A 24,936-nucleotide genomic window follows, 5' to 3' on the forward strand; every position below is an offset into this window, starting at 1 on the left:
CTTTTCTGAAACAACTGCAGTGGGTGAGGCTGTCCTATTTAAATTCCAATATGGCTTCAACGCGAAGAGTTAAGAAAAGCTTCTAGGCAGCAGAAGCTGATCTTATCCCACAGAATATTCCTTGCCTCAGGCTTGTTGCCTCTTAAGTATTTTAAGCACTAGGAATTTCCGGAAGAATTGCACATGCCCTGTCGATCTCAATACCATGTCAAGGGATCAGCACCTAAAGTCTTACTGAACTGGCTGATGCTCAAATGTCAGACTTCACCATACAACCCAGAGCAGACTCAGTTCTAAGAATTTTAAGAATACATCACCATGTTCTAATAAAGGGAGCTTAAACTATAGAGATAAACTTTGCATTACCCTTTTACAATCCAGGAGTAGGAAATTAGTCTTTCCTACAGAGAATTTAGATACAGTCCCTTAATCTTTCATTTCCCTAGTTAAATCTCCAGACCGAGGACAACTGAAACAAGCTTACCCCTTGCTCACTCAGATTTTTCAAAATAAAACTTTACTTTGGTATCTGAAGACTCTAAAGTGAATATAAATTATTTATAGTGTTATCTACAGTGGAAATCTGCCCCAGTTTCAGCAACTGGTGTAACTGCAGGAAATCCACTCTGTTTGCTGTACAAGTTTACCCCTAGCTCAAATCAGGTTGTTTTTCAGTAAAAGCAGTGGCTCTCAGTGATGTTGGACCAGCATTTGTATGGAGCTCAGCAGCTGTCCACTGACAGCTGAAATCACTTTCTCAGTAAGGTCAAGACCTTAATCAGCAGCTTTAGCATTGAGAATAGCCTCTGCTTCCTGTTGGACCAAGTAACATCTCAGAGGGAGACACCTTCTCACAGCTTTTAGAACTGTTCACCTGCCACACCAAAACATACCCTCCCTGAAGGTCATAGAATTCATGAGTTCATTGTGTCTCAACCTCTGGAGTGTTTATGGCTGAAGAAGCTTGAATGCTATCATCAGTCAGGCATTTCTTTCAGCCTGAATGCTCCATGTTCCTATTAGGCAACCATTTGACTAGGCATTTCTTCTACAAGAATAAGTTTTTTATTGTTGCTGCAATAAATGCACTGGGAGGCTCCTAGAGCAGACTTTAGGGCTGTGCTTGACAGATACAAATACCTGTTCATTAGGGATAAAAGCTAAACACTGATGATTGAAAACATCTTAAACCTTATTTCTTAGTGCTAGTTTTTAAAATAATACCAAAGTAACAACAACCACTAAGAAAATGTAACCATTTTAAAGAACTGCTCTGTCCTTCATGCCATTTACTGGACAGTGCCAGGGGGTCATTAATGTCTGCATACAAAAAGGTTTTATAAGATTAAATTGATGACAATTTAACAGGGTACAATGCAATGTCAGATTTCAGTTCAGACTCAATCCAGGGCACATGACACAGGGAGAGGATGAAGGAGTCTCTGTGCCTTAGAAGCAAATAGCAAGAGATACTTCTTAAGCGTTTATTTCTCTGGGTTTTTTTCCAAGTATTTTGAAGCAAGTAGTCTTTGTTTACTATCAACAGTGGTTAGTGATTGCCCAATAAGAGGACAAACTGCTGACTCTTTATAGGCCCAGTTCTTAGGAGATTGCTGCACTCTGTGTGTGATAACTTAGTCTAGAAAGAATTCTCCTGATACCACATTTTTTCATGTGAGACCTGAAATAACAACTTGGCCATAAATTAAGTGGGCTGAATCCAAATGTGATGTGCAGGATAAGTGTGCTTTTCTTGGGTTCAGACTTTATGGAATGATAAGGAAGTAAACCTGACTGCATTTACACAGTGGGGAGTCAGAAGGTGACACCTCACTTTTGAGTTACACAATCATTCACCCTCCCAGAAGAAGGCTATTACATCTCTTGTATCAGGTTATATTCTCTTACATCCAGAAGGTTAATCTGCCTCTATAATACCAATCAAGATGTGTAAAATGTGTCTGGGTTTGTTGGCAGTATGAGAAATATAGTTCTAACTGAAATAACCCAGGAAAGCCTTAGAGTAGATAGAGTTATGTCAAATAAAACCCAGCATTAGTTCTGTAACAGGGAGAACTTTAGAGAACTTCTGTTGTTAGTATAAATTGCTTCTGCACTGAAGAGAGAAATCAGGCTGGTGTAGTTCCTCCACCGTAGTCATGCCAGGAAATATTTCTAAGCACAGACAAAGTATTGAGTGGCACATTCCCCTACAGAGTTGCACCACTCCCATCATGCAAAATGGCACCAGCATGTCCAGATGAAGACAACAGCATCTTACAGTCATATTTTATCAATGTAAATGATGAGAGAAGGTGCAAGGTAGTGTGAAACCAAGCTCAGGTACTCTCATTCACAAGGGTGTGAGAGTGACTCCAAGTGTGAAATCAAACAAGCAGCTTTTCAGCAGTCATGCAGGCATGTCCTACCCTTGCCACCAGTCATCTATTCCCACACTACCCTGTGTCCACATTATCTCATTTCTGCCAGGCAGCTGCACAAGAAGCTGGACAGGAGTATATTACATGGTTCACAGCACACCTACCAGCAGCTGTGAGGCCACAGTGAAGTGTCTGGCACCAGGACATAAACTGTGCCACTGCTACATGCCAAGCAAAGGACTATGAGAGCAACTCTGTGAGAGCCTAAAAGAACTGCTGCTTTTAGTTATGTAGGTAGTGAATCAATGAGGCAGAGGTTGTGCAGAAATGCTGATTTATGGCAGTCTCACTCTATGCTAGTAACCAGTTTGCTCATCCACAAGTATTTTTGCAGTTTGACATGAATTTATGTGATGTGAACAGTGGTGTAGTGGAGAGTGGTGTAAATTCCACCATTGCAGCCTCACTTCAGAATGGGGTCTGATATTGCATTGCACCCATGGGCAGGAGTATTAAGGCAAGGATATCAAGACAGTCTCAAATAAGAGGCAGCATATAGCCAACAGGGAGCTGATTTACCTCAGACACAAAAAGGGTAACATTCTTGTGGCTTGGATATGGTCAGCTGGACTATGGCACAATTAACTTGAGCTGCAGCATGATATCGTTGCCCCTCTTTGCTGTCCAGTCTTGCCTTCCTGTTTAGGAGTACTGCCTTGTGCAAGACAGTCAACAGAAAGTTCTCTTTCAGTGCAAAGTGCAGCATTTCAGATCAAACCACTGTTCATAAGCACTTAATTGACATGCAGACAATGTATATCTTTACATCAGCCAACTCTAATGTACAGGCAGTAATTTCTATTGGAAAAGACAGACAGTCTTGGAGAAGAGCAGCCTCCTAGGTGCAGAACCATTGCATTACCTGAAAACTACACTTATCCCACGTATTTATAGCATTTGGGAGAATTTTATGCCACTCTTCTGGCATCTGAAGCCATGTCCCTAGTGACCAGTAGATATAGAAATGAAGACATTATAATAATTTATAACATTTTGAAAAAGAAAACATTCATTACAGGGCTTCTTTCAAAAAGCACATATACATCTAAGCATTTTTAAAATGATGTGGTTTTTTATAGACGAAGTTGATATAAAGTTGAAATAGTGCAATTTTAAAACAAAAGTTAGTGCAGGAGTCAAACTACAACAACAACAAAACCCAAAATATAAGTTGTAGATTTTTTTTGTTGTGGAAATACATTACTGCCTGGGATCAAAGGAAAGCATACACTGTTTTCAAAAGCACTAAAGTGCATCTAATTGCTTTTGAAAAGTATACATCCACCAGTTAGCTCTCGGTGAGATTAAGATTTTCTTTTGGGATTGAAACTATCACGCATTTGAAAATAATCTTAGTGTGGGATTTGGTTTTGATGTCAGGTGATGATGTCTAACAAGCTGCTATCAGCCAAAGAGATACTATAAATAAAAAAAAAGTGCATTTCCTTAGTTAATGTTACATGTAACAGCAAGGAAAATAACTGGAGAAAATACTTTCTTCTCATGTACATTTAACAGCATTTTGTAACTTATTTATAGAAGTGGATTACATCCCGTTGTTCAGTCTTTCAGACAGCAATGTGAAAGGCTGATGGCTTTAAAATGGAAAAGCATGGATTCTAAAACATTAGTATTATCAAGGAATCTTGGGAATAACCGGTTTGAAGTGAAATAATTTCTAATGCATTTTATGAAAGTCATTGTTTTTATTAATGCTGCCCTTTTAAATTAAGAATCTGTGTTGGGAAGCCCTTGCCTGTTTCCATCAGTTTAACGTTGAGATGAAGGAATAGCTGATGCTTCTTATTAGAATAGAAAACAAACAAACAAACAAGCAAAAAACTCCTAAGGTAAACTGGCCACACTGAAGACTATATGTATTTTTGATTTGCACAGAGGCATCACATCAGCTTGAGAAAAACAAACAGAACAAAGGCAGGATACAGAATAGCTAGACCTTGCTAATGAACTGTAGACAAGAGAGGAAAGATGATAAAGTAAAAGCTATACCTGTGCAGCAAGCAATGATTATTTTTCTGTGCCTGAGGTTTTATCTTTCTTTTCCCTTTCCAAAGATTGCTAAGAGTAGGGCAGTAGGTGGGGTAGGACGTGTGTGTGCCTGTGTCTGTTGTTTCTCACACACAGCTGCACACACACACACACACACACACACACTCAAAATCTTTCCACTGGCTTTTAATTTTAGTAACTCATTTAACCCAACTGGAAGAGAATCTACAACTTCTTGCTTTTAACATTATAAATATTTCAAATGTTATAAAATCTATTGCAAAAATGTACATTCAGTGGTTTTATGAGGCACAGGACCTGCTAATGTATTTTCAGGGAAGCTCACGTGTACTCTGTTCTGTCCACTGTTGGACAACGGTGGAGAATCCAGGGGCTCACGCTTGATTGCTTGAACCAAGCAGGGGTTTTTAAACTCACATGGCATTTTGAACACCTCATTCTGCTCTTTCTCCTCCCCTGGGCTGGGGCTGTAGAAGTGGCCGTAGCAAGCTGTGTGTGGCAGGTCAGGCATGCTTTCCAAACACACAGAGGAGTTCTGAGGGCAAAATGGGGCCACCTCCTTGTTACGTGAACCCTTGCAAGATCTGTTCAAGTTTAGGTTGTTGGGATGATTTGCTACAATGCATTGCCAATTATGTGGAGTGTAAAGGCAGTGCCTTGGCTTCTGACAAGGTAAGGCTGGCTCATAGAGGTCCGGTTCTGTTTTGAGGTGCACTCTACTGGGATAGTTACACACCTGCTTTCTCACTGAGCCGTTCTCATCCAGCCAGGCTCTGTTTTGCAACATCAGGTAGTTATCAGCAATGTTTTCAGAATCAGAATCGTATTCTGTTTTGATAGGCATCTCGAAGGGAATGGCTGTGTCATAGAAAGAATCTGAGGATATTAGTGGTCTCTGCAGTTTCACGTGGTCTGTCGCATAGTTCTCTGCACAACGCTGTTGGACACCCGAGTAAGACTGGCAGGTTTCTGTGCTCCCCCAATGGGAAGGACAAGTTGATGCCAAATTTAAGAAGTTTTGGTCTCTGTTGTAGAATGATCCAGCTCTCCTGTTCGAACATGTGTTCATTCTCTGGCTCACAGAACAAGAGCCTGAGTTTCTTGAAGTCCAGCTACTGTTTGTGGTGCAGTTGTTTTGAATGCCTAAAACTGATGTGTTAGAACTGAGAGGTTCCTCTTGCATAAAACACTCACCATTAGTATGAGTCTCAAACTTCACTTTTACATTATCTTGCTCATTTTTTACTGCTGCCCAGTTAAGATGTTTCCACTGACCCAGAGTTTCAATGGCACTGTTATAGGAAAGTCCCTCCAGGTTTCCTTTCAAATTGGCAAAACTGCTTAGTATCTTCAATTGTTCGTCTTCTTCCCTTTCAATAACAGCAGAAAAAAACTCAGTCAGTCAGAGGTTTCTAAATGGTTGTTTTCTGAGATACATACATTACAAGCAATACTTTGTCCTCAATATGGGACTCTCACACTCTTGTCCATATAACCTTTGCATTTGTTCAAGAGAAAAAAGAGTGTTTCTGCATCTGGGCATCAATGTGTGTGCACAGCTGCCTTTCTGTGGCACTGTTTCATTTAAATTGCCAATAGAAGAACAAACTCTTCATTCTTCAAGACCTTAAATACTGTAGTACAGTATGGTAATTACCTTATACTTTTGTTCTTCCCTAAAAATATATCTAAATATGTAGAAAAGTCTAGAGGTAAAATACAAATAGTATCTTAAATTAGATGTATTTTGTTAACAAGGATTTACTTGGACACAAGAAGTTTCTGATCAAAGTGATTTGAGAGAGAATCATGGGGGTCATATTTTGAGAGTGAAGAGTTAGCTGAGAGGAAATAAAATGCCAGAATTAAGTGTACGAATAGTCACAGATGTTCACATTGGGTGTAGGTTTGTTTTACATGTCTAACTTAATTTATGTTGTCTTTTGTTTTCTGAGATGACTAGTGAATTAATTTTCCATGACCTCCAGCTGAAGTACTCAACACTAGCAAAAAGTGCTGGCAGAGGACATTGCCTGAGCATTTCCATGCCTGGTGAAGCAGTTTTCAGAACATGGTGTCCAAATCTTGAGGTTCAGGTCTTGAATTCACTAACAGGCTGAATCCAACTAGGCAGGGTCGGTGCTACGACACCACCCCATCCCTCCTCAAACAAGAAGTGGACAACTCAATAAGAAAGCAAGCATAGAAACTTGAAGAGCTAGTAAGGGTTTTAGAAGGCTTTTTCTTGGCTCACTATTAAGAACTTTTTCCTTGGGTATTGAATCAATGTGCAAGTATAGGATTTTCCAGTAGAGGGAGTCCATGTTGTTACAAAGAAAGAACGTCCCACAGGAATAAATATACACCACGAAAGAAGAATATTTCTTTCTCTTTTTTTTTAGGTATTAAATATTTTCAGTTGTCTGATAAATATTGTCATTTTTATTATTGACAGCCTTGAGATGCAAATGGTATGATACAAGTTTGTTGCAGAACTAGCTACTCAGGAAACGGTCAAATCGGGAAGGAATGGAGCGAACATAAAGCTTAAACGCCCAAAGGAAGAATGTATGTTTCCAGGACAGCATACATTTTAACAAAAAAAACCAAACCCAAACACTAGTAGTAAGTATGAAGTCTATTTCAAACTATCAGGAAGACAGAACTGAATATAATCACCAAAGCCAACTCTTGTAATACTTCAGTCTGTGGGAACTATCAAGCACAAAGGGAAGGATTTTACCCACTCACAGGGGAAAAATGTAACTAAATAAATGTGCTTAATTACACAAAAAACAATCTAGAAGTAAATACATGAATACAAGAAAAAGTCCCTTTTAATCTGCTTCTTAATAGAAGTTCATTCCCTCACATGGCAAGATGATGTTTGTGCCATCCCAGTAAAGGTGAAGAGTTCTACCACCCTCAGGTGGGAGCTCCCCTGCTATTCATGTGGATCCTGGGAGATACACTGCCTGAAAGGAGTATCTACTCTAGAAGTGCAAAAACTGTTTCATTTATTTCTTCCACCTGCAAGGCATACTAGGGGAAAAAAAATCTGTGATAACAGACATATTTTTTCCACTGGGCCAGGTGGTGGCTGTATACAACTCCTGGTCCTTTCTCATTCAGACCCCTCTCGTATCTCTTCCCTCAGATCAGCCTGAAGAGAAACCTCAACAAGGCTCACAGGAACTGGACAGACAATCCCATGGGGGATGAATTAAAAGCCCATTTGGGAGGAAAGGGTAAAACTCATCTGAGAGGTCAACTTTGAATGCAAATCTGTGAGATTAGTTTACACTCCACGACTGAGCCTACAGCCAACTAGATGTATTTATCTACAAACATACAATGAATATGAGTACACCTCTTTCGATTTTGGTGCACATACACAATTAAAAACATAGAATCATAGAATTAACGGGGTTGGAAAAGACCTCCAAGATGAGCTCAACTGTCACCCATAAGGAAAAAAAAAAGCTTAACACAGTGAAACAATAATAAGCAGAAAAAGCAGGACACTGGATTTTCAGCTACAAAGTAAAACAAAACCCCCAAATATATTTTTGTGCAAGAAAGTAAAAACATATTAATAATAAAACATTTTGTTTCTGTTTTAGTGTGCAGGTATACTCAACTCCAGAAGAAAAAAGACTGAATACAGGAAACAAATATTGGTTAGGATTATAACAGCCATTTCATATGTTCTAAGACAGAAATGAATTTCCATCTCTTAAGTAAATTAAATTCTTCTCATTCTGCTCTTCTCTTAGGTTACTACTGTCCTTTTAAAGATCTCATACATAAAGAATACATTCATTTTTTATGAAATAATTTTTTTTAGTACTGCAAAATATACTTACTTCAACATTTGTTGTTGGGCAAGGACATATTCTGAACAGCCATTTCGATAAAGAAGTTGAGTGTTAGCTTGAACCCAGACCCAGTGATCTTCATTTGTTTGTACTTTGACTAGAGAAATGCCATTTTCTCCATTATTCTTTGCTATGCAATTTAAAAGGAAATCTGTTTTAATACAAGCAGTATTTAGTAATTTTTTAACCTAAATTACAGGTGAATGTTCACAGGTTTGTTTGCTGCACTGGAATCATCAGCATAGGAAAGTACAAGCTAAAATATGTCATGAAATGAGGGAAGTTACATTTTAAAACTAAAATTTGAAAAGCCTAAGGAGGCATTTAAACTGTAACCAAGGATTTTTCAGTTTTACTCATTCATTATAATTTTTCCCTCTCAGTAGTAAAAGTACTAGACCAAAAGGAAATTGTTCATGAAAAATGGGGCTACGAGAGAGGAGTGATTTTAAAGACATTAAAGATTTCCTGCAGATATGACAGATGGATAAGTACAATTCCACTCAAGAAGTTGCCCACTGGGGTAGACTCATGATCAAAATTTTAATCATTGCAAAATCTGAAATACAGCATAGACTCATAATTTTTGCCACAGCCAAACACTGGAACACCATGAGTCAAAGCTGCGAGCAAATCATGAGTTTTAATTACAATGCATTTGAATTTTCTTGGTTTCTAATCTTTGGGGAAAACTACTATTTGTAACATACCATCCAGTTTTCCTCAAAGAGGGATGGATATTGTTATTAATTATTACAATTTCAACATAATCTTATTCAATTCAGTGCTGCCACTTTCAGGAAAGCATACGTTGAGTATTCTTATTTGCTATGATTATTTATCTGAAAACTTTCTGCCCACTCTGAAATCAGAGACTCGTTCAGGATTATCTTTGGATGCAGACAACTTTTTTTTGCATTTTGTTTAAGAAGTGGTTTTAGAGAGAAGAAAAAAGAGCACTGAGACCAAAACCTGAAAACCCTAGCAGGAGAAAAGTCAAGGTTCTTTCTCCATAAACTGCATATAATCCAGAAGTACTTAGCAGACACACCTTTAATTTGGTTCTCAGCAATCTGTAATGCATTAGTGAAAGCAGCACCTTCATTGTGACTGTTTCTTCCATATAATTCTGTTGCTTCACACAGACCCGAATTGCCTTTCGAACCAGAGCTGTAGAGAACATAAAATGTGGAAAATTCCTTGTAAGTGAATGACAACACAGTAGAATCATGGACTCTAAAAGATATGATCTTTAAGCTGTTGACCTTTAGCGGAGATTTATGGTTTAAACATGTTGTAACTAACATTAAATAATTATCTGTTTCCTGCATCATTCAGTTGCTCAAACTGGTGTGTGATTGGAGCTATGTATCCAACTAAGAAGAATAGTTATGTTTAGAAGTATTCTGCTCATTACTTTCTCTATCTGGAACAATAAATTTCAGCCTGAATTGAGACAAATGCTGTGTATATGCTCTGCCTATTCAATGTACACTCAAGGTATGTACATCACAGTGACCAGCAATGCATTTAAGAGTTAGCATGACTTCAATTTGCAATAATCATCATATGAATTGAATAGATTTCTTCCAATCTTTAGTTCAAAATGCTCATCAAAGCTTGACAAGGGTGTGATGTCTGTAACACTGCTCTACGAATGTTTCCCTTCATTAATCTCATCAGGAAAAAAACTGCTGTGTAAATTTGCCCACTATCCCTGGCTACCATGCTTCAGGCCTGAACCAAAGGAAAACACTGAAGTTAAATGCCTGCTTCATTCTTGTCAAATCCTTGGCCACTGTCCAGTCAGACAGTAAAACTCAAGTAAAGCACCTCTGCTGGTTTTGGCTGTGTGGAATTAGCTTTCTTCACAGTGGCTAGTATGGGGCTATGTTCTGGATTTGTGCTGAACACAGAGCTGATAATGTAGCGATGTTTTTGTTGCTGCTGAGCAGAGCTTACACAGAGCCAAGGCCACTTCTGCTTTCCATACTGCCACACTGGCAAGGAAGTTGGGGGTGCATGGGAGATTGGGAGGAGACACAGCTGGGACAGGTGACCCAAACTGACCAAAGGGATATTCCACACCATATGACATCATGCTCAGTATATGAAGTTGTGGGAAGAAGGAGGAAGGGGGGACATTTGAGTGATGGAATTTGTCTTCCCAAGTAACCATTACACATGATTGGGCTCTGCTCTTCTGGAGATGCTGAACACCTCCTGCCCTTGGGAAGCAGTGAATTCATTCCCTGTTTTGCTTTGCTTGTGTGTGTGTCTTTTGTTTCTGTATTAAACTGTCTTTATCTCAACCCGTGTTTTCTCTAGCTTTTACCCTTTTTATTGTCTCCCTGATCTCACAGGTGAGGATCTGAGTGAGTGGCTGTGTGGGGCTTGGCTGCTGGCTGGGGTTAAACCACAACAGCTTCTCTAGGAGCTGAATTCTGATCATCAGTTAATTTCACCTGGGCTGCTGCAAAAGCTAGCAAGTGGAAATGACTTTCCAACTCTGCTCCAAAACCCTGCATAGTCCATTATACCAGCCTTCCAACAGTTTCATTCTTGTCAAAAGGATGTATGTGCTAGAACCACATTATACATCTGGATAGTGAATCCACACATACACAATCATAATCTAAAAGCCAAATTATGATACTGTCAATCACGCTGACGAGCATTTTGCTTCGCAGCGAATGACCTCATTACTGTAAGGTCATATTTAGCCAAATAAGGGAAAATACAATCCCAGCCCCAAACATCAACTAAAATCCAATCATAGAAGAGTAACAAAAATAAGTGTAAGGAAGGAAATGAGTCTGAACACAATCTGTCCTGATCTTTTGTGATTGCTACCGCACGATTACCCCAAGCCATTTAGTGCAATTGTAAACGTGTGTTCATTAAACTTCTGTTGAGAGATAAATGCATACACCAAATACGACTCATTTGACTCTATGTGAACACCCACACACACGCACATTCAGCTCTATGAAGTTTTCTTTTTCCTTTGTTTGTTACTGAAATGCCCAAATCCAAATAAATGTGTTACCAGAAGATACTGAAATCTGAAAACTCGCAGTAAAAATACTTTTTCTTCTCCCCTTTTATAGCTCGTAGAATGACTAATGTTGGCAACTTCTGAAGGTTATAGGAAGACATCCTAATATTCCATTTTTAATATAAAAGCTTATATATAATAATAGAACACTTAACATGTATTATGAATAAAATGCATTATATGATATTATATTATATGATATTATGTTGTGTTATTTTATATTATGTTATGTTATGTATTATAATTATGTTATATTTATTTTGTATTAAATAGTTAAATCCAGATAAATTATTCACTTTTCTAAGAAAGAGTTTTGAAATGGAGGTGCTTTCTCCATGCTTAATGAACATGAAGCCCACAGTCTTTACTAACTGCTAAAAGATTAGTTTGTAAATACTTCGTGTTCACTGCTGCTGCATCATCAGCTTTGTGTTTTGCTTTCACAAGCAGGCTTTTCATCTTCATATCTGCCACAGAAGGGAGCAGAAGTGGTACCACTATGCAGAATAAGGACAGCTGAGGTGGCAGTACTGTTCCTGATGACGACTTCTTCCTTTGTCCAAAGAGAAACTTTAGTTTGCCTTGGAACTGCATTGTCTGTTATAAAAAAAACAAAACAAAAAAAAATAAAAAAACAAACCAAAACAAAATTATCTGAAGCATTTAGTGTATAAAGACTTTGATTGCCAGTACAACTGGACCATTTTCTCTAATACCAAAACCAGTTAAGAAATAGGGAGAAAAACCAGGAATTTAATTATCTTAATATAATTTAAACCATGCCATTTCAGAGACATGGTGAGTGGAGGTACTATCAACAGTAAAATGAGACACTCGAGGCTGGTCGGGTTTTTTTTCCTCTACTGTGTACTCAGAGTAGAAGTTCTGTGTTATGTTCTGTTTGCTGAGACAGGCAGTGCATAGTGGTGCAAACAGCTATTTCCTCTGTACCTCACTGAGGCTGGAACTATCATTTTTCCATGCTCTGTTCTATTCAGTGACATGGTTTCTTCGTTTCTTTCCTCTTGCCCTGCACTTTCTCTGGGAAGTACATGGACTGGCACAACCCAAGGACTGTGCAGGCAGACGCCTAAGGGAAAAACAGGCCCCAGATAACCAGAGGCAAAGTACATAGCTTGGAAGGAACCATCCATCCCTGCCTCAAATCTCCATATAATCAGAAGGAAGAGATCAAGTTAATAGCAGCTGCTGACTCTTAGTGAAAAAATTACCTACCACAAAATGACCAAAACTCATTTGAGCTGGGCATTTTCCAGAGCTACAAGATTAAAACAAGGATGCAGAAATTACTAATTGGTAAGGCTGTTCAGACCTGTAGTCCTCCAGCAAATGAGCATCTCAGGCAGAAGTAGAGTTTCCCTGTCTTATGCTGAGCTTCTTCTTTCCTTTGCTCTTGCTGTACTTCACCATAAGAAGAAACAGCACTGGTCTTTACTAAGGAAATGGAGAAGTGATTTCGAGAAATTAACCACTCCTAGTAAGGGTATTTGAGGATCGTGTGAGAGACTATATAATTCTGGGTTTTATTATTAAAGAAGTCTTTACAAAATAGGAAAACAGATCTCTATTATTCCTGTTGCTTACAGCAAATACTTTGTGCTTAAACGTTAACTGTTGAATAGCCTTGTGCTGTACCCAGTACCAACTGAGCACAGATATTGTCCAAAAGAGCTTAAAACATAAAAGTTTATAGATTCTTTCAGTTTCAAATATTACAACCTTCTTTTCCCTCAGCACTCTTTACATGCATTAATAAATATCTTTAGATGCTTCTTGTTAGTGCACAGCAAAAGAAAAGTGTATTCTGTCTGTGCCTCTTCACAATATTTGTGTTCAATATTCATCTGGAAGTATTTTTCATATGAAATAATTACAATCTAGTATGTCATGCTCTCTAAGCGAAATTGTACTTACAAGGAAGCCAGAAGTACTGTCCAATAAGCAGCGAACTCGACAGATGAAACAGCGAGTTAAGAAGGAAGAATAATCTGTTGTTGTGCTGTCATTCTCTTGTGCTTTAAACAATTTACTGAGAATGTATTCTTCTCCTAGGAACAACAGTGGAAGCAACATATATCAGATCACACTAAGAAATAATGAAAACGTTTTTGTAGCTAGTTGAAGAAGCTGCTATGGAAATTGCTGAAAATTACTTTATGGATGGGTGAATATTCAACTGCATCGTGTACAAATACATCTGCACATGTTATATCAAAAGAAAAATAAAAGCTCTACAATAAGATTCAGGTGAGTTTCTTCAGAAACTTTAATGTTTTGTTTCCTGAGATTTGGTGATTTTTAATGATGCAAAGCAGGGTAACAGATGTTGCCAGTTTTGAGATCAGAGATCACAGAAAATGTACTAGCAAAAGGAACAAAATAAGGAAAAATGCTAATTCAAGAAGGCAAAACAACACAAAAAAATGGACAGTGACTGATTAGCTAATATTCAGCTGTTGCCTCCTTCATTTTTAAATGAAACATTTTCCAGTTTTGGACTACACATGCACAGCTTTTGAAATACTTCCAAAATGCACAAGTATTTGTACAGAAGTATGAACTCAAGACCTGAGATCCTCCATTCTATACATTTGGACAAAAATTCAAAATATTTGTAAGTTTTAAGTGTGAAATATTGTGTACACTGTTTAGTTTGTTTTCTGCATACTTGCTACAAAATCTTATAAAGTTCCTCAAATAACTGCAAGACTTGTAAAACATAGAAATTGTGAAAAGTTCTACCAAAGTTTCATGACTTTGTTCCTGAGGACTTCATGAAGGCTGCTGAAGGATTTCTTGCAAATTTCTCCCCATCCATTTGTAGACTATGCTTCCAGAATTCCCAGACTTTTGCTGGGAACAATAATTTTTTATAAAGTTAACAATTTCAATCTCATTATATGTTCTGTTGTTGTAATTTCAGGTTAATATCTTATGTAGGAGAAACTTTGAGCACATGTATCCAACTACCATCCTTGGGAAATATTGTCACAGAGGAAAAAGTGCATCGTTAAACCTAATTGTTCTTCAGAAGACTCCTGTCTACATAATTTTGCATGGAAAAACAAATGGCACAAAGTGAATCTACCACTGTGGTTCTGCATAGAAACACACTTTTGCATGGGATGTTTTTGCATTAATGACAGGAATACTAATGCCCTGATCGGTGTCAACCATTGGTAGTGTGAAGAGTGATGGTATTCATTCTGCATGTGTAAAAATATATGTAGGTACATTAGTCAGAGAAAAATAAAGGGAACATCAACTTTGTAGCCTCAGTGTCACACACTATTTAGCCAAGGATCAAGAAGAAATGTCATGTATGGGACAATAACATAAATGGCCACTAAGCAACTTTCCAGTGAAAAATCTGACTTGACATGGTACAGACATGGGAATAGGTGGAGTGCAATTCTACCTCTGTACAGTGGTGCCTATGTTTCCAATCAACATATACAATCCCACCTGTTTCTGTCTGTAGTTGCTGTCCAGACAGCATCTGGGGAGGATTCATGGCCCAGTGCAGTTGTCTACAGAAATCCTGGCGATCATCCACGTGAATGTAATCATATATGTTTTGGTGCATTACATCAGTCTGAAACAATTACAACAAGGAATGTTTAATTTGTAAGTGTAGGGGGGCAGACACTTATCTTTACATTGATATTTTCCTTAAAATGATGGCTGGTGTAGGATACCTTCAGAGCAGATTGATTGAAGAAAGTTATTTCAGAGGCTCCTATTTTTCAACATCTGCTTTTTCCCTTCACATCCTAAGATGATTCTTTCTGTTCTTAACTCTTTTGTACATATGCAAATGTGAGCCATAAAAACATCCAACTGGCAACTGATGACTAGTGGCATGCCCCAGGAATTAGTGCTGGGACAAACCCTGTGTAGTTTCTTGATTTGTGAATCATGGGATACAGTGCATGCTCAGCAGGTTTGCAGAGGGTACCAGCTGGAGAGAGCAGGACAGCTCCTTGATGGACTGTAAAAATGTGCTAACAGGAACCTCAGGAAGTTCAACAAAGGCAAATTCATTAATTTTGGGTACCCCGGGAGAAAAAAGATATTAGCATATCAAAATGAGTCCAGGAGACTGCTACCAAGACGCTTAAGAGGGCTGGAACACATGACATATCAGGAAAGAAGTAAAGGATTGGTTCAGCCTTTGGAAGAGAAAACTTCAGGAAAAACTTACTGCTGTGCACATCAACCAAAGGAGCGGCTGAAAAGAAGAAAAAAGCCTGAGTCTTTCAGAAGAAACAAAGTGGGGGAACAGGAAGCAACAGACAAAAGCTGCAACATGGGAAAGTGGGACTTAAGTGAAAAAAAATTATAGTCAGGGTGGTTAAACACTGGAGCACATCTTACAGAGGGGTCATAGAAACTCAAAGCTTGACTTGATGAGTCCTGGATCAGCCTGTTCTAGCTGGATGTGCTTTGAGCAGGAGGTTGGACTAATGACCTCCAGGGGCCCTTTCCAACAACATGGTTCTGCAATTCTGTGACTACCAGATATATTTATTAGACACAGGCAATCAGCCTAGAATAGCAGCATCTTGTACTAAATTGAAACAAACTTAGCTAAATCTTATTTTTATAATGGATCATGTTTCTGTTAACAAAATCTTTACAAAAGGAACAACATTACATGAAATTAAACTTCACTTGTTAGATCACAAAAAAATATCATCTGAAATGGCATAGTAAAATAACTTAGTTTCAGTAATAGTGTGTATCTAATCAGCAGTGGAAGGATAAGGTAGCAACACACAGTGCTGCATTTCAGAAAGCCAGTTAGCAGAAGTGGTGACATGAAAGTCAATACAATGACAGTGACTAAGTATTCTAAATATTTGTCAGTGTATTTACCTGATGAAACCCTAGATAGTCCACAATTGTAGATGATGCATAGAATATCATTCCATCTGCACTCACCACCAACGCAAAACCATTCAGTGACTGAAAAAGGGAAAATGAAATTATTAAAAAGATAAAAAAATAAAGAGTAACATGGGTATAAATGCAATAATTTTAAGAATATTGTAGCTATTAAAAAATCACTCTGCAAAAAGCTGGACATGAAAGTTTTGCAGAAAGACCTTTTTTTTTCCTACCATGAAAAGCAAATAGCAATCTGGAGCATGCTTTTTTCCTTTCTTAAAAAAGTTAAGATAGTTAATTACAATCTATCTACCATATTACATTACTAGTTTATTGCCTGCTTAATTATCTGCATAATTATATTTTGTCATTAATTCACAGAATTAAAAGTTTAATAATACGTGTCAACAACTTTTTTCCTTTTCACTTGTAATTTCACATTCCATAATAATTGCTTTGAATATATATACATTGATACATACAGATAATGTAGCAATCTCCAACAAGAAAATTTAATACATGTGCTGTTGTAGATGAGTTTAAAATTGGATCTGTATTTTAAAATATGGCTATTTTCTAAAGCTTCTGTAAAAATACACACATAGCATAAATGCAATGATTATGAAAAGTAGTCGATACATACTTCATGGTATAGACCAATATTTCTTCTAGAAAAGAGCTAAATCAATTATTATAGACTTGGCAATGCAAGGAAAGCAACCAGACAAATCCAAAACTAAAAGTAAGTAATAGATGAAATACATGATGTAACCATTATGTTCATGCTGCACACAGACTGACTCATTTTGCCTCTCTTCCCTTGATGAAGGTTCAGTAACATATCTTTGCTCTAACAGGCTGGCATTCCGAGGTAGTTTAGATGATCCTTTCATGTGATAGTTTTGGGGTGTTTTGAAATGACAGTTAAAATAGCTGTTGCTGAAATACTGCTATATTATTATTATCCTTACTTCACCTTACTCTCAATTTACTGGATGTGCCTATTAATCCTGAGTTAATCCTGAAGCACAATGAGGGCACATTTTCAATTGCTCAGTAACCAGATACGCTGACATTTTTGTGAGCTTGGTTCTCTTTTTGGTTCCTAAATAAGGACCAGATTTCCAAGACTGCTTGAAGGCTGTTCTCACTGTGACAATGGTGGGCAGAATTTCAAGAGTTCAGTGCACAATAGACTGACCTCCTCAGGAGGTTTGGCCCCAATCATAGATGTGGAGCACCTTTGGAAATGTGGTCCAGTGGGTTCACAGTTGGCCAGAGGTTTTGTGCCTTGGAGAACCCGTGAAATGATAACTGGAGAAATGGAGAGCCTGCAATGGCTCACCTATGTTTGGAAAGAGCTGTAGGTAAACCAGTGCTAACCACAAGTCATTGCTAAGAATAATCAAGAGCAAATCTTGTTTAGCTCCAGGTCAGCTCCATAGGCACAGATCCTTTCCAGAATAAGCATTATCTCTGCCTAGTTGGGTATGTGTTTAACACTAGTTATCCTTGTCAGCTCTTCAAACACAAGGAGATAGTTGCTTAATGGGTGCTATTTCTAAATAGTGCCCAAATTTGTCCCAGCACCTCACCAACCAGAAGATGATGTGTCAAGATTTCTACATCTTCACATCTGTGCCTTTCACTGCACTGAGAAGAACCTCCATAGATGTTATCTGTCATATCCATTTCCAATGTCATATGGAGACAAGAAAGCATTTTTGGCATCTTGTCTCTTTGGACTCGTCTTCACAGCAATGAAACCATCAGTGATTTGATGTTAGGAATTTTATTACATTTTGAACATCTGGCAGGCCTTTTAATTTGAATAGACTAAAACTTTCCACAAAGATAACCATAGGACATTTAAGGGAGCTCCTTTATATCTGTAGTTGTTACCATGCATACTCCAATAAACCTCCAGTCCTGCCCATGCAGCTGGGGCAGGTAGAAATTAAGAAGATTAAAGAGATGTTCTTAATCAAAGAAAGCATCTTAAGCTGTGCAAATGAATGCACCAAGCCCTATCTGGAAAGTCTTAAGCAATGACCACAAGATCTGAACATGATCAAATAATCTCCTATGTTATCATGCTCAACATCCTTAAAATGTGCCCTTCATTGTCCTGCAGGCAAGCTGGAGTTTTTCATCCCTGGTAGGATATAGCCCTGGAATATTTGCCTTTGTCATGGATTGCTTATATGAATCAAGAAATAAATTTCTGTATCTAAAAATTAATCTTCTTCAACATATTGGTACATACTCTTTAGGCCTAGACACATACCCCTAAGAGATCAGTCTCTACCTTTAAAATATAAGACTTGCTCCCCCCCCAGCAGAAGGCAGAAAGGTTTTTCTTTATACAAGTTTCTTTCACAGAGCCAGAGTCAGGCTGGACCAGGTGCACCAGTTTGTAAAAATGGGAAAGGGAAATGGGACCATTTGTATTTCTAAGGGTTCAGAGCAATGCACTGGCAACTACATCTGTGAGGTTGGAGGAGGTATGAAGGAAGGGGTGGGAGGGAGTGAGAGGAAAGAAGTAGTGGAGGAAAAGTTCAAGGAGCCATGTGTTTAGGTTAAGCCAGAAACCAGTATGAATTTGAGTGAGGTATGTAAATGACAAGTTACAAACTTCCCCCACTTTGTTTTTTGCTTTGTTCTCAAAATGCTGGTGTCCTCTCCCAGGTTTAGATCTCTTAAGCATTGCCTGGTTTTCATGACCCCAAATGCAGACATCAGATGCTCTGCCCTGCAGGCAGGAAAAGCAAAACCCACTTTGGTGCAAAAACAACTTTTATGAAGCCACATGAGGTTTAATTGAGGATTAATGCAAATTCCATATGTCTAAACCTCGTTTTAGCTGTGAAACCTGCTGCTTCAGCCACACTAAAAAAAGACAAGCTGGACATTGAGTAAAACTTCATAACTTCATAAGACTCACATAAGTGAATCTTACCCATGACTGCAAATTCTTCTGTTTTCTCAATATTTCCCTGAACTGTACTTTGATGTGAAAACAGACATCTTAGAACAGAGGACTATAAATGGACCCAGAGTTGGGCTGAGGTTTATACTTTTCTTATCTACTTACCACAGGTGGGGAGAAGGAGGAGGGTATTTTCTAGCACAGCTCTGGTACCCTCAGAAAGGGTAAAAGGTGATTGTAAATTAGCAGGAAAAGGCCTCTTGTGACGTCTCAGATAAATCTCTCAGGTACCAAATACATCTCCTCACCTAACTCTTTTACAACAGCACTGCATAGAGAGAGATCTTTCCACTTTTCTGGCCAGAATTCCACTTAGGCTGAGTGGAAGAGAGACACAGCTTCAGTCCATGAGAATGAGTGCAAGCTATTCCAGCTTTTTTGTCATACATTAAACAGGACAACACAGTATATGGCTCCACTTATGATTTTTAAACATTCTCAGCTATTGAAACAAAATTCTCAGCAATAACTTTCATTCCCAGTGAACGTGAGGCTACCCTGGTGCGCTGTGTCAGAACCACAACAGCCATCTGCCTGGGTAATCAGAAACTTGGTAGGAGGAGAGAGGACGTGGAGCAGCCTCATACCTGTGCAGTTCATGCTTCTTAATGTAAGCATGTGTTTGCCCAAAACACCGAGAGAGCAGCACGGAGAAGTAAAGGCAGCTGTTCTCATTTCATTTTATTAATTTCAGTAGAAATAATGGAAAACCTAAACAGGGCTCTCGGATTTAGAGGAGAAAATAACAAAACTCCACGATTCAGTGTCAATGGTATTTGCTTTGTGTACAATTAGTGTGTTTTAATCAGCAAAGTCCACTCGTATCCTAATGTTTTTAGCAATATTGCACATTCTTACACACACAGAGGGGGCCACATGCACATGTAGAAACACACACAAAGATATTAGGGTGGACATTAAAACTTTTACAACAAAAAACAACTAGCTTCGAATCTGAAAATAATGCATGGCTGTAAACTGCCATTTGGTAGGCCATATGGATTCAATGACAGATGGAATTTCTAATCCAGGATAATAGCTGAAACATGTGAGACAGACTTAAGTATGTATTGTGAACATTTGTTTGTTTGTATTCGTCTTTTTCAAAACACTTACATGAGTTTTCTACATTGTACTTAAAAATGAAATCATGTCGGATTTTTTTCCCGATTGGAAAAAAAAAAAAAGAGCTTGGCACCAGACAGGGCCTGTGTTCTTTTGAAAAAAACATGTACATCCAATTATGTACTCACGAAAAGCTGCACCTGCTACTGAAACAAAAAAACAATTAATCTGTCAGTTCAAAGAAAGTACTATATTATTCTGGTGCCCACAGTAGCTGTGAGATGAAAGTTATCAGTTCCTTCCATTAAGAAGTTTTTGAAACATTATTAGTCAAGAGGTTCTCTTTGGGAATGAAGGCAAATATTTTGAGGAAGATAGGACTTCCTTTGGCAAGATCCTTTATATATCCTGATTTTTTTTCCTGGTCTCATAGCAGAAAATCAGCCAGAAAATACTTCAAAGATATTTTGGTCAAGGTCATGGCATAGTAAAAATAAGAAGGAGGAAAAAAAAAAAAAGAGAGAGAACAAGTTCCAATCCACATTTCTCTTATTACTCTTCCTTGAAATAAAGGAAAATTCACTAGCATTAGGTCTCCAGAGACCATGTTACTATGGTTACTAAAGTACAACAGTCAAGGCCTGCAGCCATGTCTTGCTTTGAACACATTTTCAAGTCACGCAACTTGGGTACTAAATTTCCAGGGTCAGTTGGCTCGCAGTTTATCTGGAACAGCTTCATTTCATAGTGGATCGCTGGGTTTTTGCATCCTATGTGGGATGGGGCTATTTTCTGGTGATCTAAGTAAGTAGCTATTTAAAAACTCTGGCAATTACATACTTGTTCTTGCCTTATGAATATTAGGAGGAAAATGCAGATAGTTAAAGTGTCTTCTGTCTTTAACTGTATTGTTTAGCGAAACAGTATTTTTTCCACTGGTGTTTTTACGACTTATAATTGCCCTTTTCAAAAAACCCTCTGGAATCCCTAAGTTTCTCTTTATAAACTAAAAAAAAAAAAAAAAAAAAATAATTCAAATCTTACAGAACCCTGAAATAAAACCCCACATAAAAGACTATTCAGAAATGCCATATCTGGAGACATTAAATACAGCCTTTGCTCAACTATTACAGTATCTCTTAGCCCTCTGGACTGTTATGCATTTCTCTGGTATCTACAAAGCAACTTCAAAAGGAATAGTTCTGTGTGTAAGCACTATTTTGTGCAAAGGAGAGTGGCAGAATTGTTTTTAGCATTCAGTTTTGATCAAGAGCTTGCATGTACTGCTTAGTTTTAAGGCAAAAGAAACAAAACAGAAGACAAATTTCCATCATTTGAGCCAGGGAACGAAGTAGAGGCTGAAGTCTACAGACGTGGGTTTATATGGGAAGCCTTTCAGGGGGAAAGTGCTCAGTGATAAATTGGTTTTCATAGAGAGCAGAAATGTTTTTTTTCAAACACAAAGAAATATGTACATATGATCATTATGCCACTTTCACTCCTCCTGTCACCCCTGATAAAACAAAGTTCATGTTACTGACAGTCTCCTTAACCCTGGGTATCACTTCAGGCTTCTTTCAGTATGGAAATTCAGCATCTAGTGCTGCACTACCAAGAGCAACATTTGCAAACATCATTCACAGTGCCAGACACATTTGAGCCCTCCCATTTACTGTCAGAAGGAACAGCTGTGCCATCTGAAAAGCACAAATTATTGTCAACCATTCCGCTGGTGAAATTTCTCATTATTCCATTGTTTCAATGTCCCATCACTTCCACTGAGGAATTAGGGAAACCTTGGAGATCCTTGTTTATATATGTGTCTTCAGTCTAACAAGGGAGCTGGAACACTGTGGCTCGTCAAGAGGCAGCAGACAAAACTGGCCTCCTGGAAATCAGTTAGGAAAATGTAAGTCATTGGGCTCCGGTAATTGTGAGCTATAAACTTTCAAGAAAACATAGTAGTTCCCTGGAGGGTGAGATTGTAATATGTGCACACATGTAAACACATTTTAAACCATGGTGATGTTTTTTATATGCTTGATATGTAATAAGGATTGGACACAATCAAGAACAACTTTGCCTTTGAAGTTGTTTTGAATGCATGATGCAAAACTGTAAATGCAATTTTTCTTCCTTTATACTTTCCTTCCAAGCTAAGCTTTTGTAAAAAAGCTTGCTTAGCCTGTGTCAAGTACTTGGGACAGGGCCTCTCTTCTTTACTACATGCCCTTGATGAGCCTGGCGCCACAAAACCAACCACTCTGCCCAAGATGGTAAAGAGCTGAAGCATCATTTGACTTTGCACAGAAAGTTGATGTGCTGCATACTACAAAGAGATACATCCCAACTTAATCCTTTCTTTTTTCATGAGTACTAAACACTGGAAATAAGAATACAGGCCAGGTTTCCAGAGCAGAGCAGTACTAATGACTAATTGCTTAAAGACAGGTTACGGAAGGTTTTGTTGCTGCGAGGGTGAATTCATGGGTGACACCAAACACTTCAGTACAAATTTGCTATATGGCATGTTTTTTTAATAATAAAATACTATCACCAACAATGCTTTCTATTGATGGCAATGTTTGATGAATTTTTTCATGTCTAATTGTAAAAATTCCATGATTCTTTTCCTTGCATTGCCCTTTAGGACTTTGTATGGGAAGCAAGAATATGAACACTACCTGAAGTTAATGGATATTATACAAGTACTGGAGACAATTTATAATAAACCAAATAAGAATAATATTAAAATCATTAATGTTAAAGTCATCAGGAAGAAGCACATTGTATTTATTAATATATAGATACATGTATGATGACTTCTGGATATGTCAGTGAGTACTTAGACGAGGAATGACATTTACTTTAGCAATTATCATAAAAGGATACTAAAGTATGACATAATCTTTTATCTCTTTTCCTTTAGCCTCCTCATTAATCATGATGTTGAATTTGAAACTGTGCTCTACTAGTAATGGAACCCTCCTGTCAATGCTGTTTCACAAATACTATGCCCTGGACTACACTTGGAAATAGAAACAATCTTTATATTGATTTATGCAGTTTCTCATTTCACTTCCTCAAAAGCAGATGTTGTATTCACAGATGGAAGCAAAGCTGGGGCAATATCATATCTTCAGCGCAAGTTCAGCTCTTCATTCTTTCTAAGTTCTGCAGCTGCTGTGAGCTTTTCAGTCTTCTCTTCAACAATTTCAATATAGAAAATTCAAGCCTGATTAATTCCATTTGAGAAGACTCAAAATGAAGCATTAATTGCTCACTACTCTGCACTTGCAAGAACCAATTTAGTTAGGTAGACTTTGCAATAACAAATGTAGTAAGATTAACCATTATCTTTCACAGAAATAACTTAACTGAAAAGAGTCTCAAGTAATATTTATCCAACATGTTGGACAATTAGACATATGTAAGTACCAAATGTCTGGGTTTTTCTCACTGTTATTTACATGTAAGTGCATCCTGAAGAGAAGAAGCCGTCATAATATTCCATCCACAGCTGACTATTTGTACTTGCAAACTGTTAATGAGCATGAATGGCAGACAAATCTTTCTGTAAGGAATCAAAACCCAAAAGAGACAATGTTGCAGTCTATATACTGTAAACAGATTATGATGTCCTCATTTTTCTGAGCATTTAGCACTATATATCAAGTTTTCTAACACAAAGCAATTTCAGGGGGTGGGGAGAAGTGCAAAACAATCTGTATTTCACATTCTATACAATGACATGTGCTAAGCCAGCTTTTTAAAACACCATTTCAGGTCAGCATAGTTTTTAGAGAGTGTGGCATTCATACTGTAAACAGATTATGATGTCCTCATTTTTCTGAGCATTTAGCACTATATATCAAGTTTTCTAACACAAAGCAATTTCAGGGGGTGGGGAGAAGTGCAAAACAATCTGTATTTCACATTCTATACAATGACATGTGCTAAGCCAGCTTTTTAAAACACCATTTCAGGTCAGCATAGTTTTTAGAGAGTGTGGCATTCCATTCCATTTTACTGTGTGGGTTATCATCTTATGCATGTTTTGTACCCTGTAAGTATCCTGTAGCAAACGTAACCCATCCCACACTGACAGCATGAGTGAATTCCACTTGTTAAGGCATTATGCTGACCCAGAGAGGCAGGCAATAATTTCTCCAATCTAGATTTCAAGCAGATGACAGTGGATCATCTGGAAAGGGATAATGATAGAAAGATAGAAACAACAACTCTAACCAGCAGCAATGACTATAAATCTTGAGCTGCGTTATAGGCCAAACAAACCCTTCCCCAAGCCTCTTAGGCAAGCCCCTGCTTCAGTTTGAGCAGGCATTTCTTTTCTTATTGCTAAAAAACCCCGGTCTCAGTTACTAGAAAATTGTGGGGCATTGTAGTACTGGGAAGAGGGGGGAAGGTGCAGAACAAGTTGAGGAAAATGCCTGTTTGTTGGCCCCCATCAGTTTTGCAGCTAGGAATTCCTGGAAGGGATGCAAAGACCATCTAATTTTTACTTTTTATACTCATAAAATGCCAGGGACACTTAAAATCTGA

General features: G+C 38.0%; 1 protein-coding gene across 1 annotated transcript in view; it reads right to left on the reverse strand.

Annotated features, from left to right (window-relative positions):
• Positions 1-4,725: 4,725 nt before the first annotated feature.
• AHRR (aryl-hydrocarbon receptor repressor) overlaps positions 4,726-24,936 on the reverse strand; it is a 32,555-nt gene continuing 12,344 nt past the window's right edge. The window contains exons 4-10 of the mRNA XM_009072144.1: positions 16,308-16,397; positions 14,895-15,024; positions 13,344-13,477; positions 11,806-12,005; positions 9,402-9,520; positions 8,339-8,480; positions 4,726-5,842 (exon numbers count right to left, since the gene is read on the reverse strand). Of these exons, the coding sequence (XP_009070392.1) occupies positions 4,726-5,842; positions 8,339-8,480; positions 9,402-9,520; positions 11,806-12,005; positions 13,344-13,477; positions 14,895-15,024; positions 16,308-16,397 (1,932 nt within the window). The remainder of the gene's footprint in view (positions 5,843-8,338; positions 8,481-9,401; positions 9,521-11,805; positions 12,006-13,343; positions 13,478-14,894; positions 15,025-16,307; positions 16,398-24,936) is intronic.

This window comes from Acanthisitta chloris, unplaced genomic scaffold (assembly GCF_000695815.1).
Source record: "Acanthisitta chloris isolate BGI_N310 unplaced genomic scaffold, ASM69581v1 scaffold8153, whole genome shotgun sequence".
In the NCBI taxonomy this organism is placed as follows: domain Eukaryota; kingdom Metazoa; phylum Chordata; class Aves; order Passeriformes; family Acanthisittidae; genus Acanthisitta; species Acanthisitta chloris.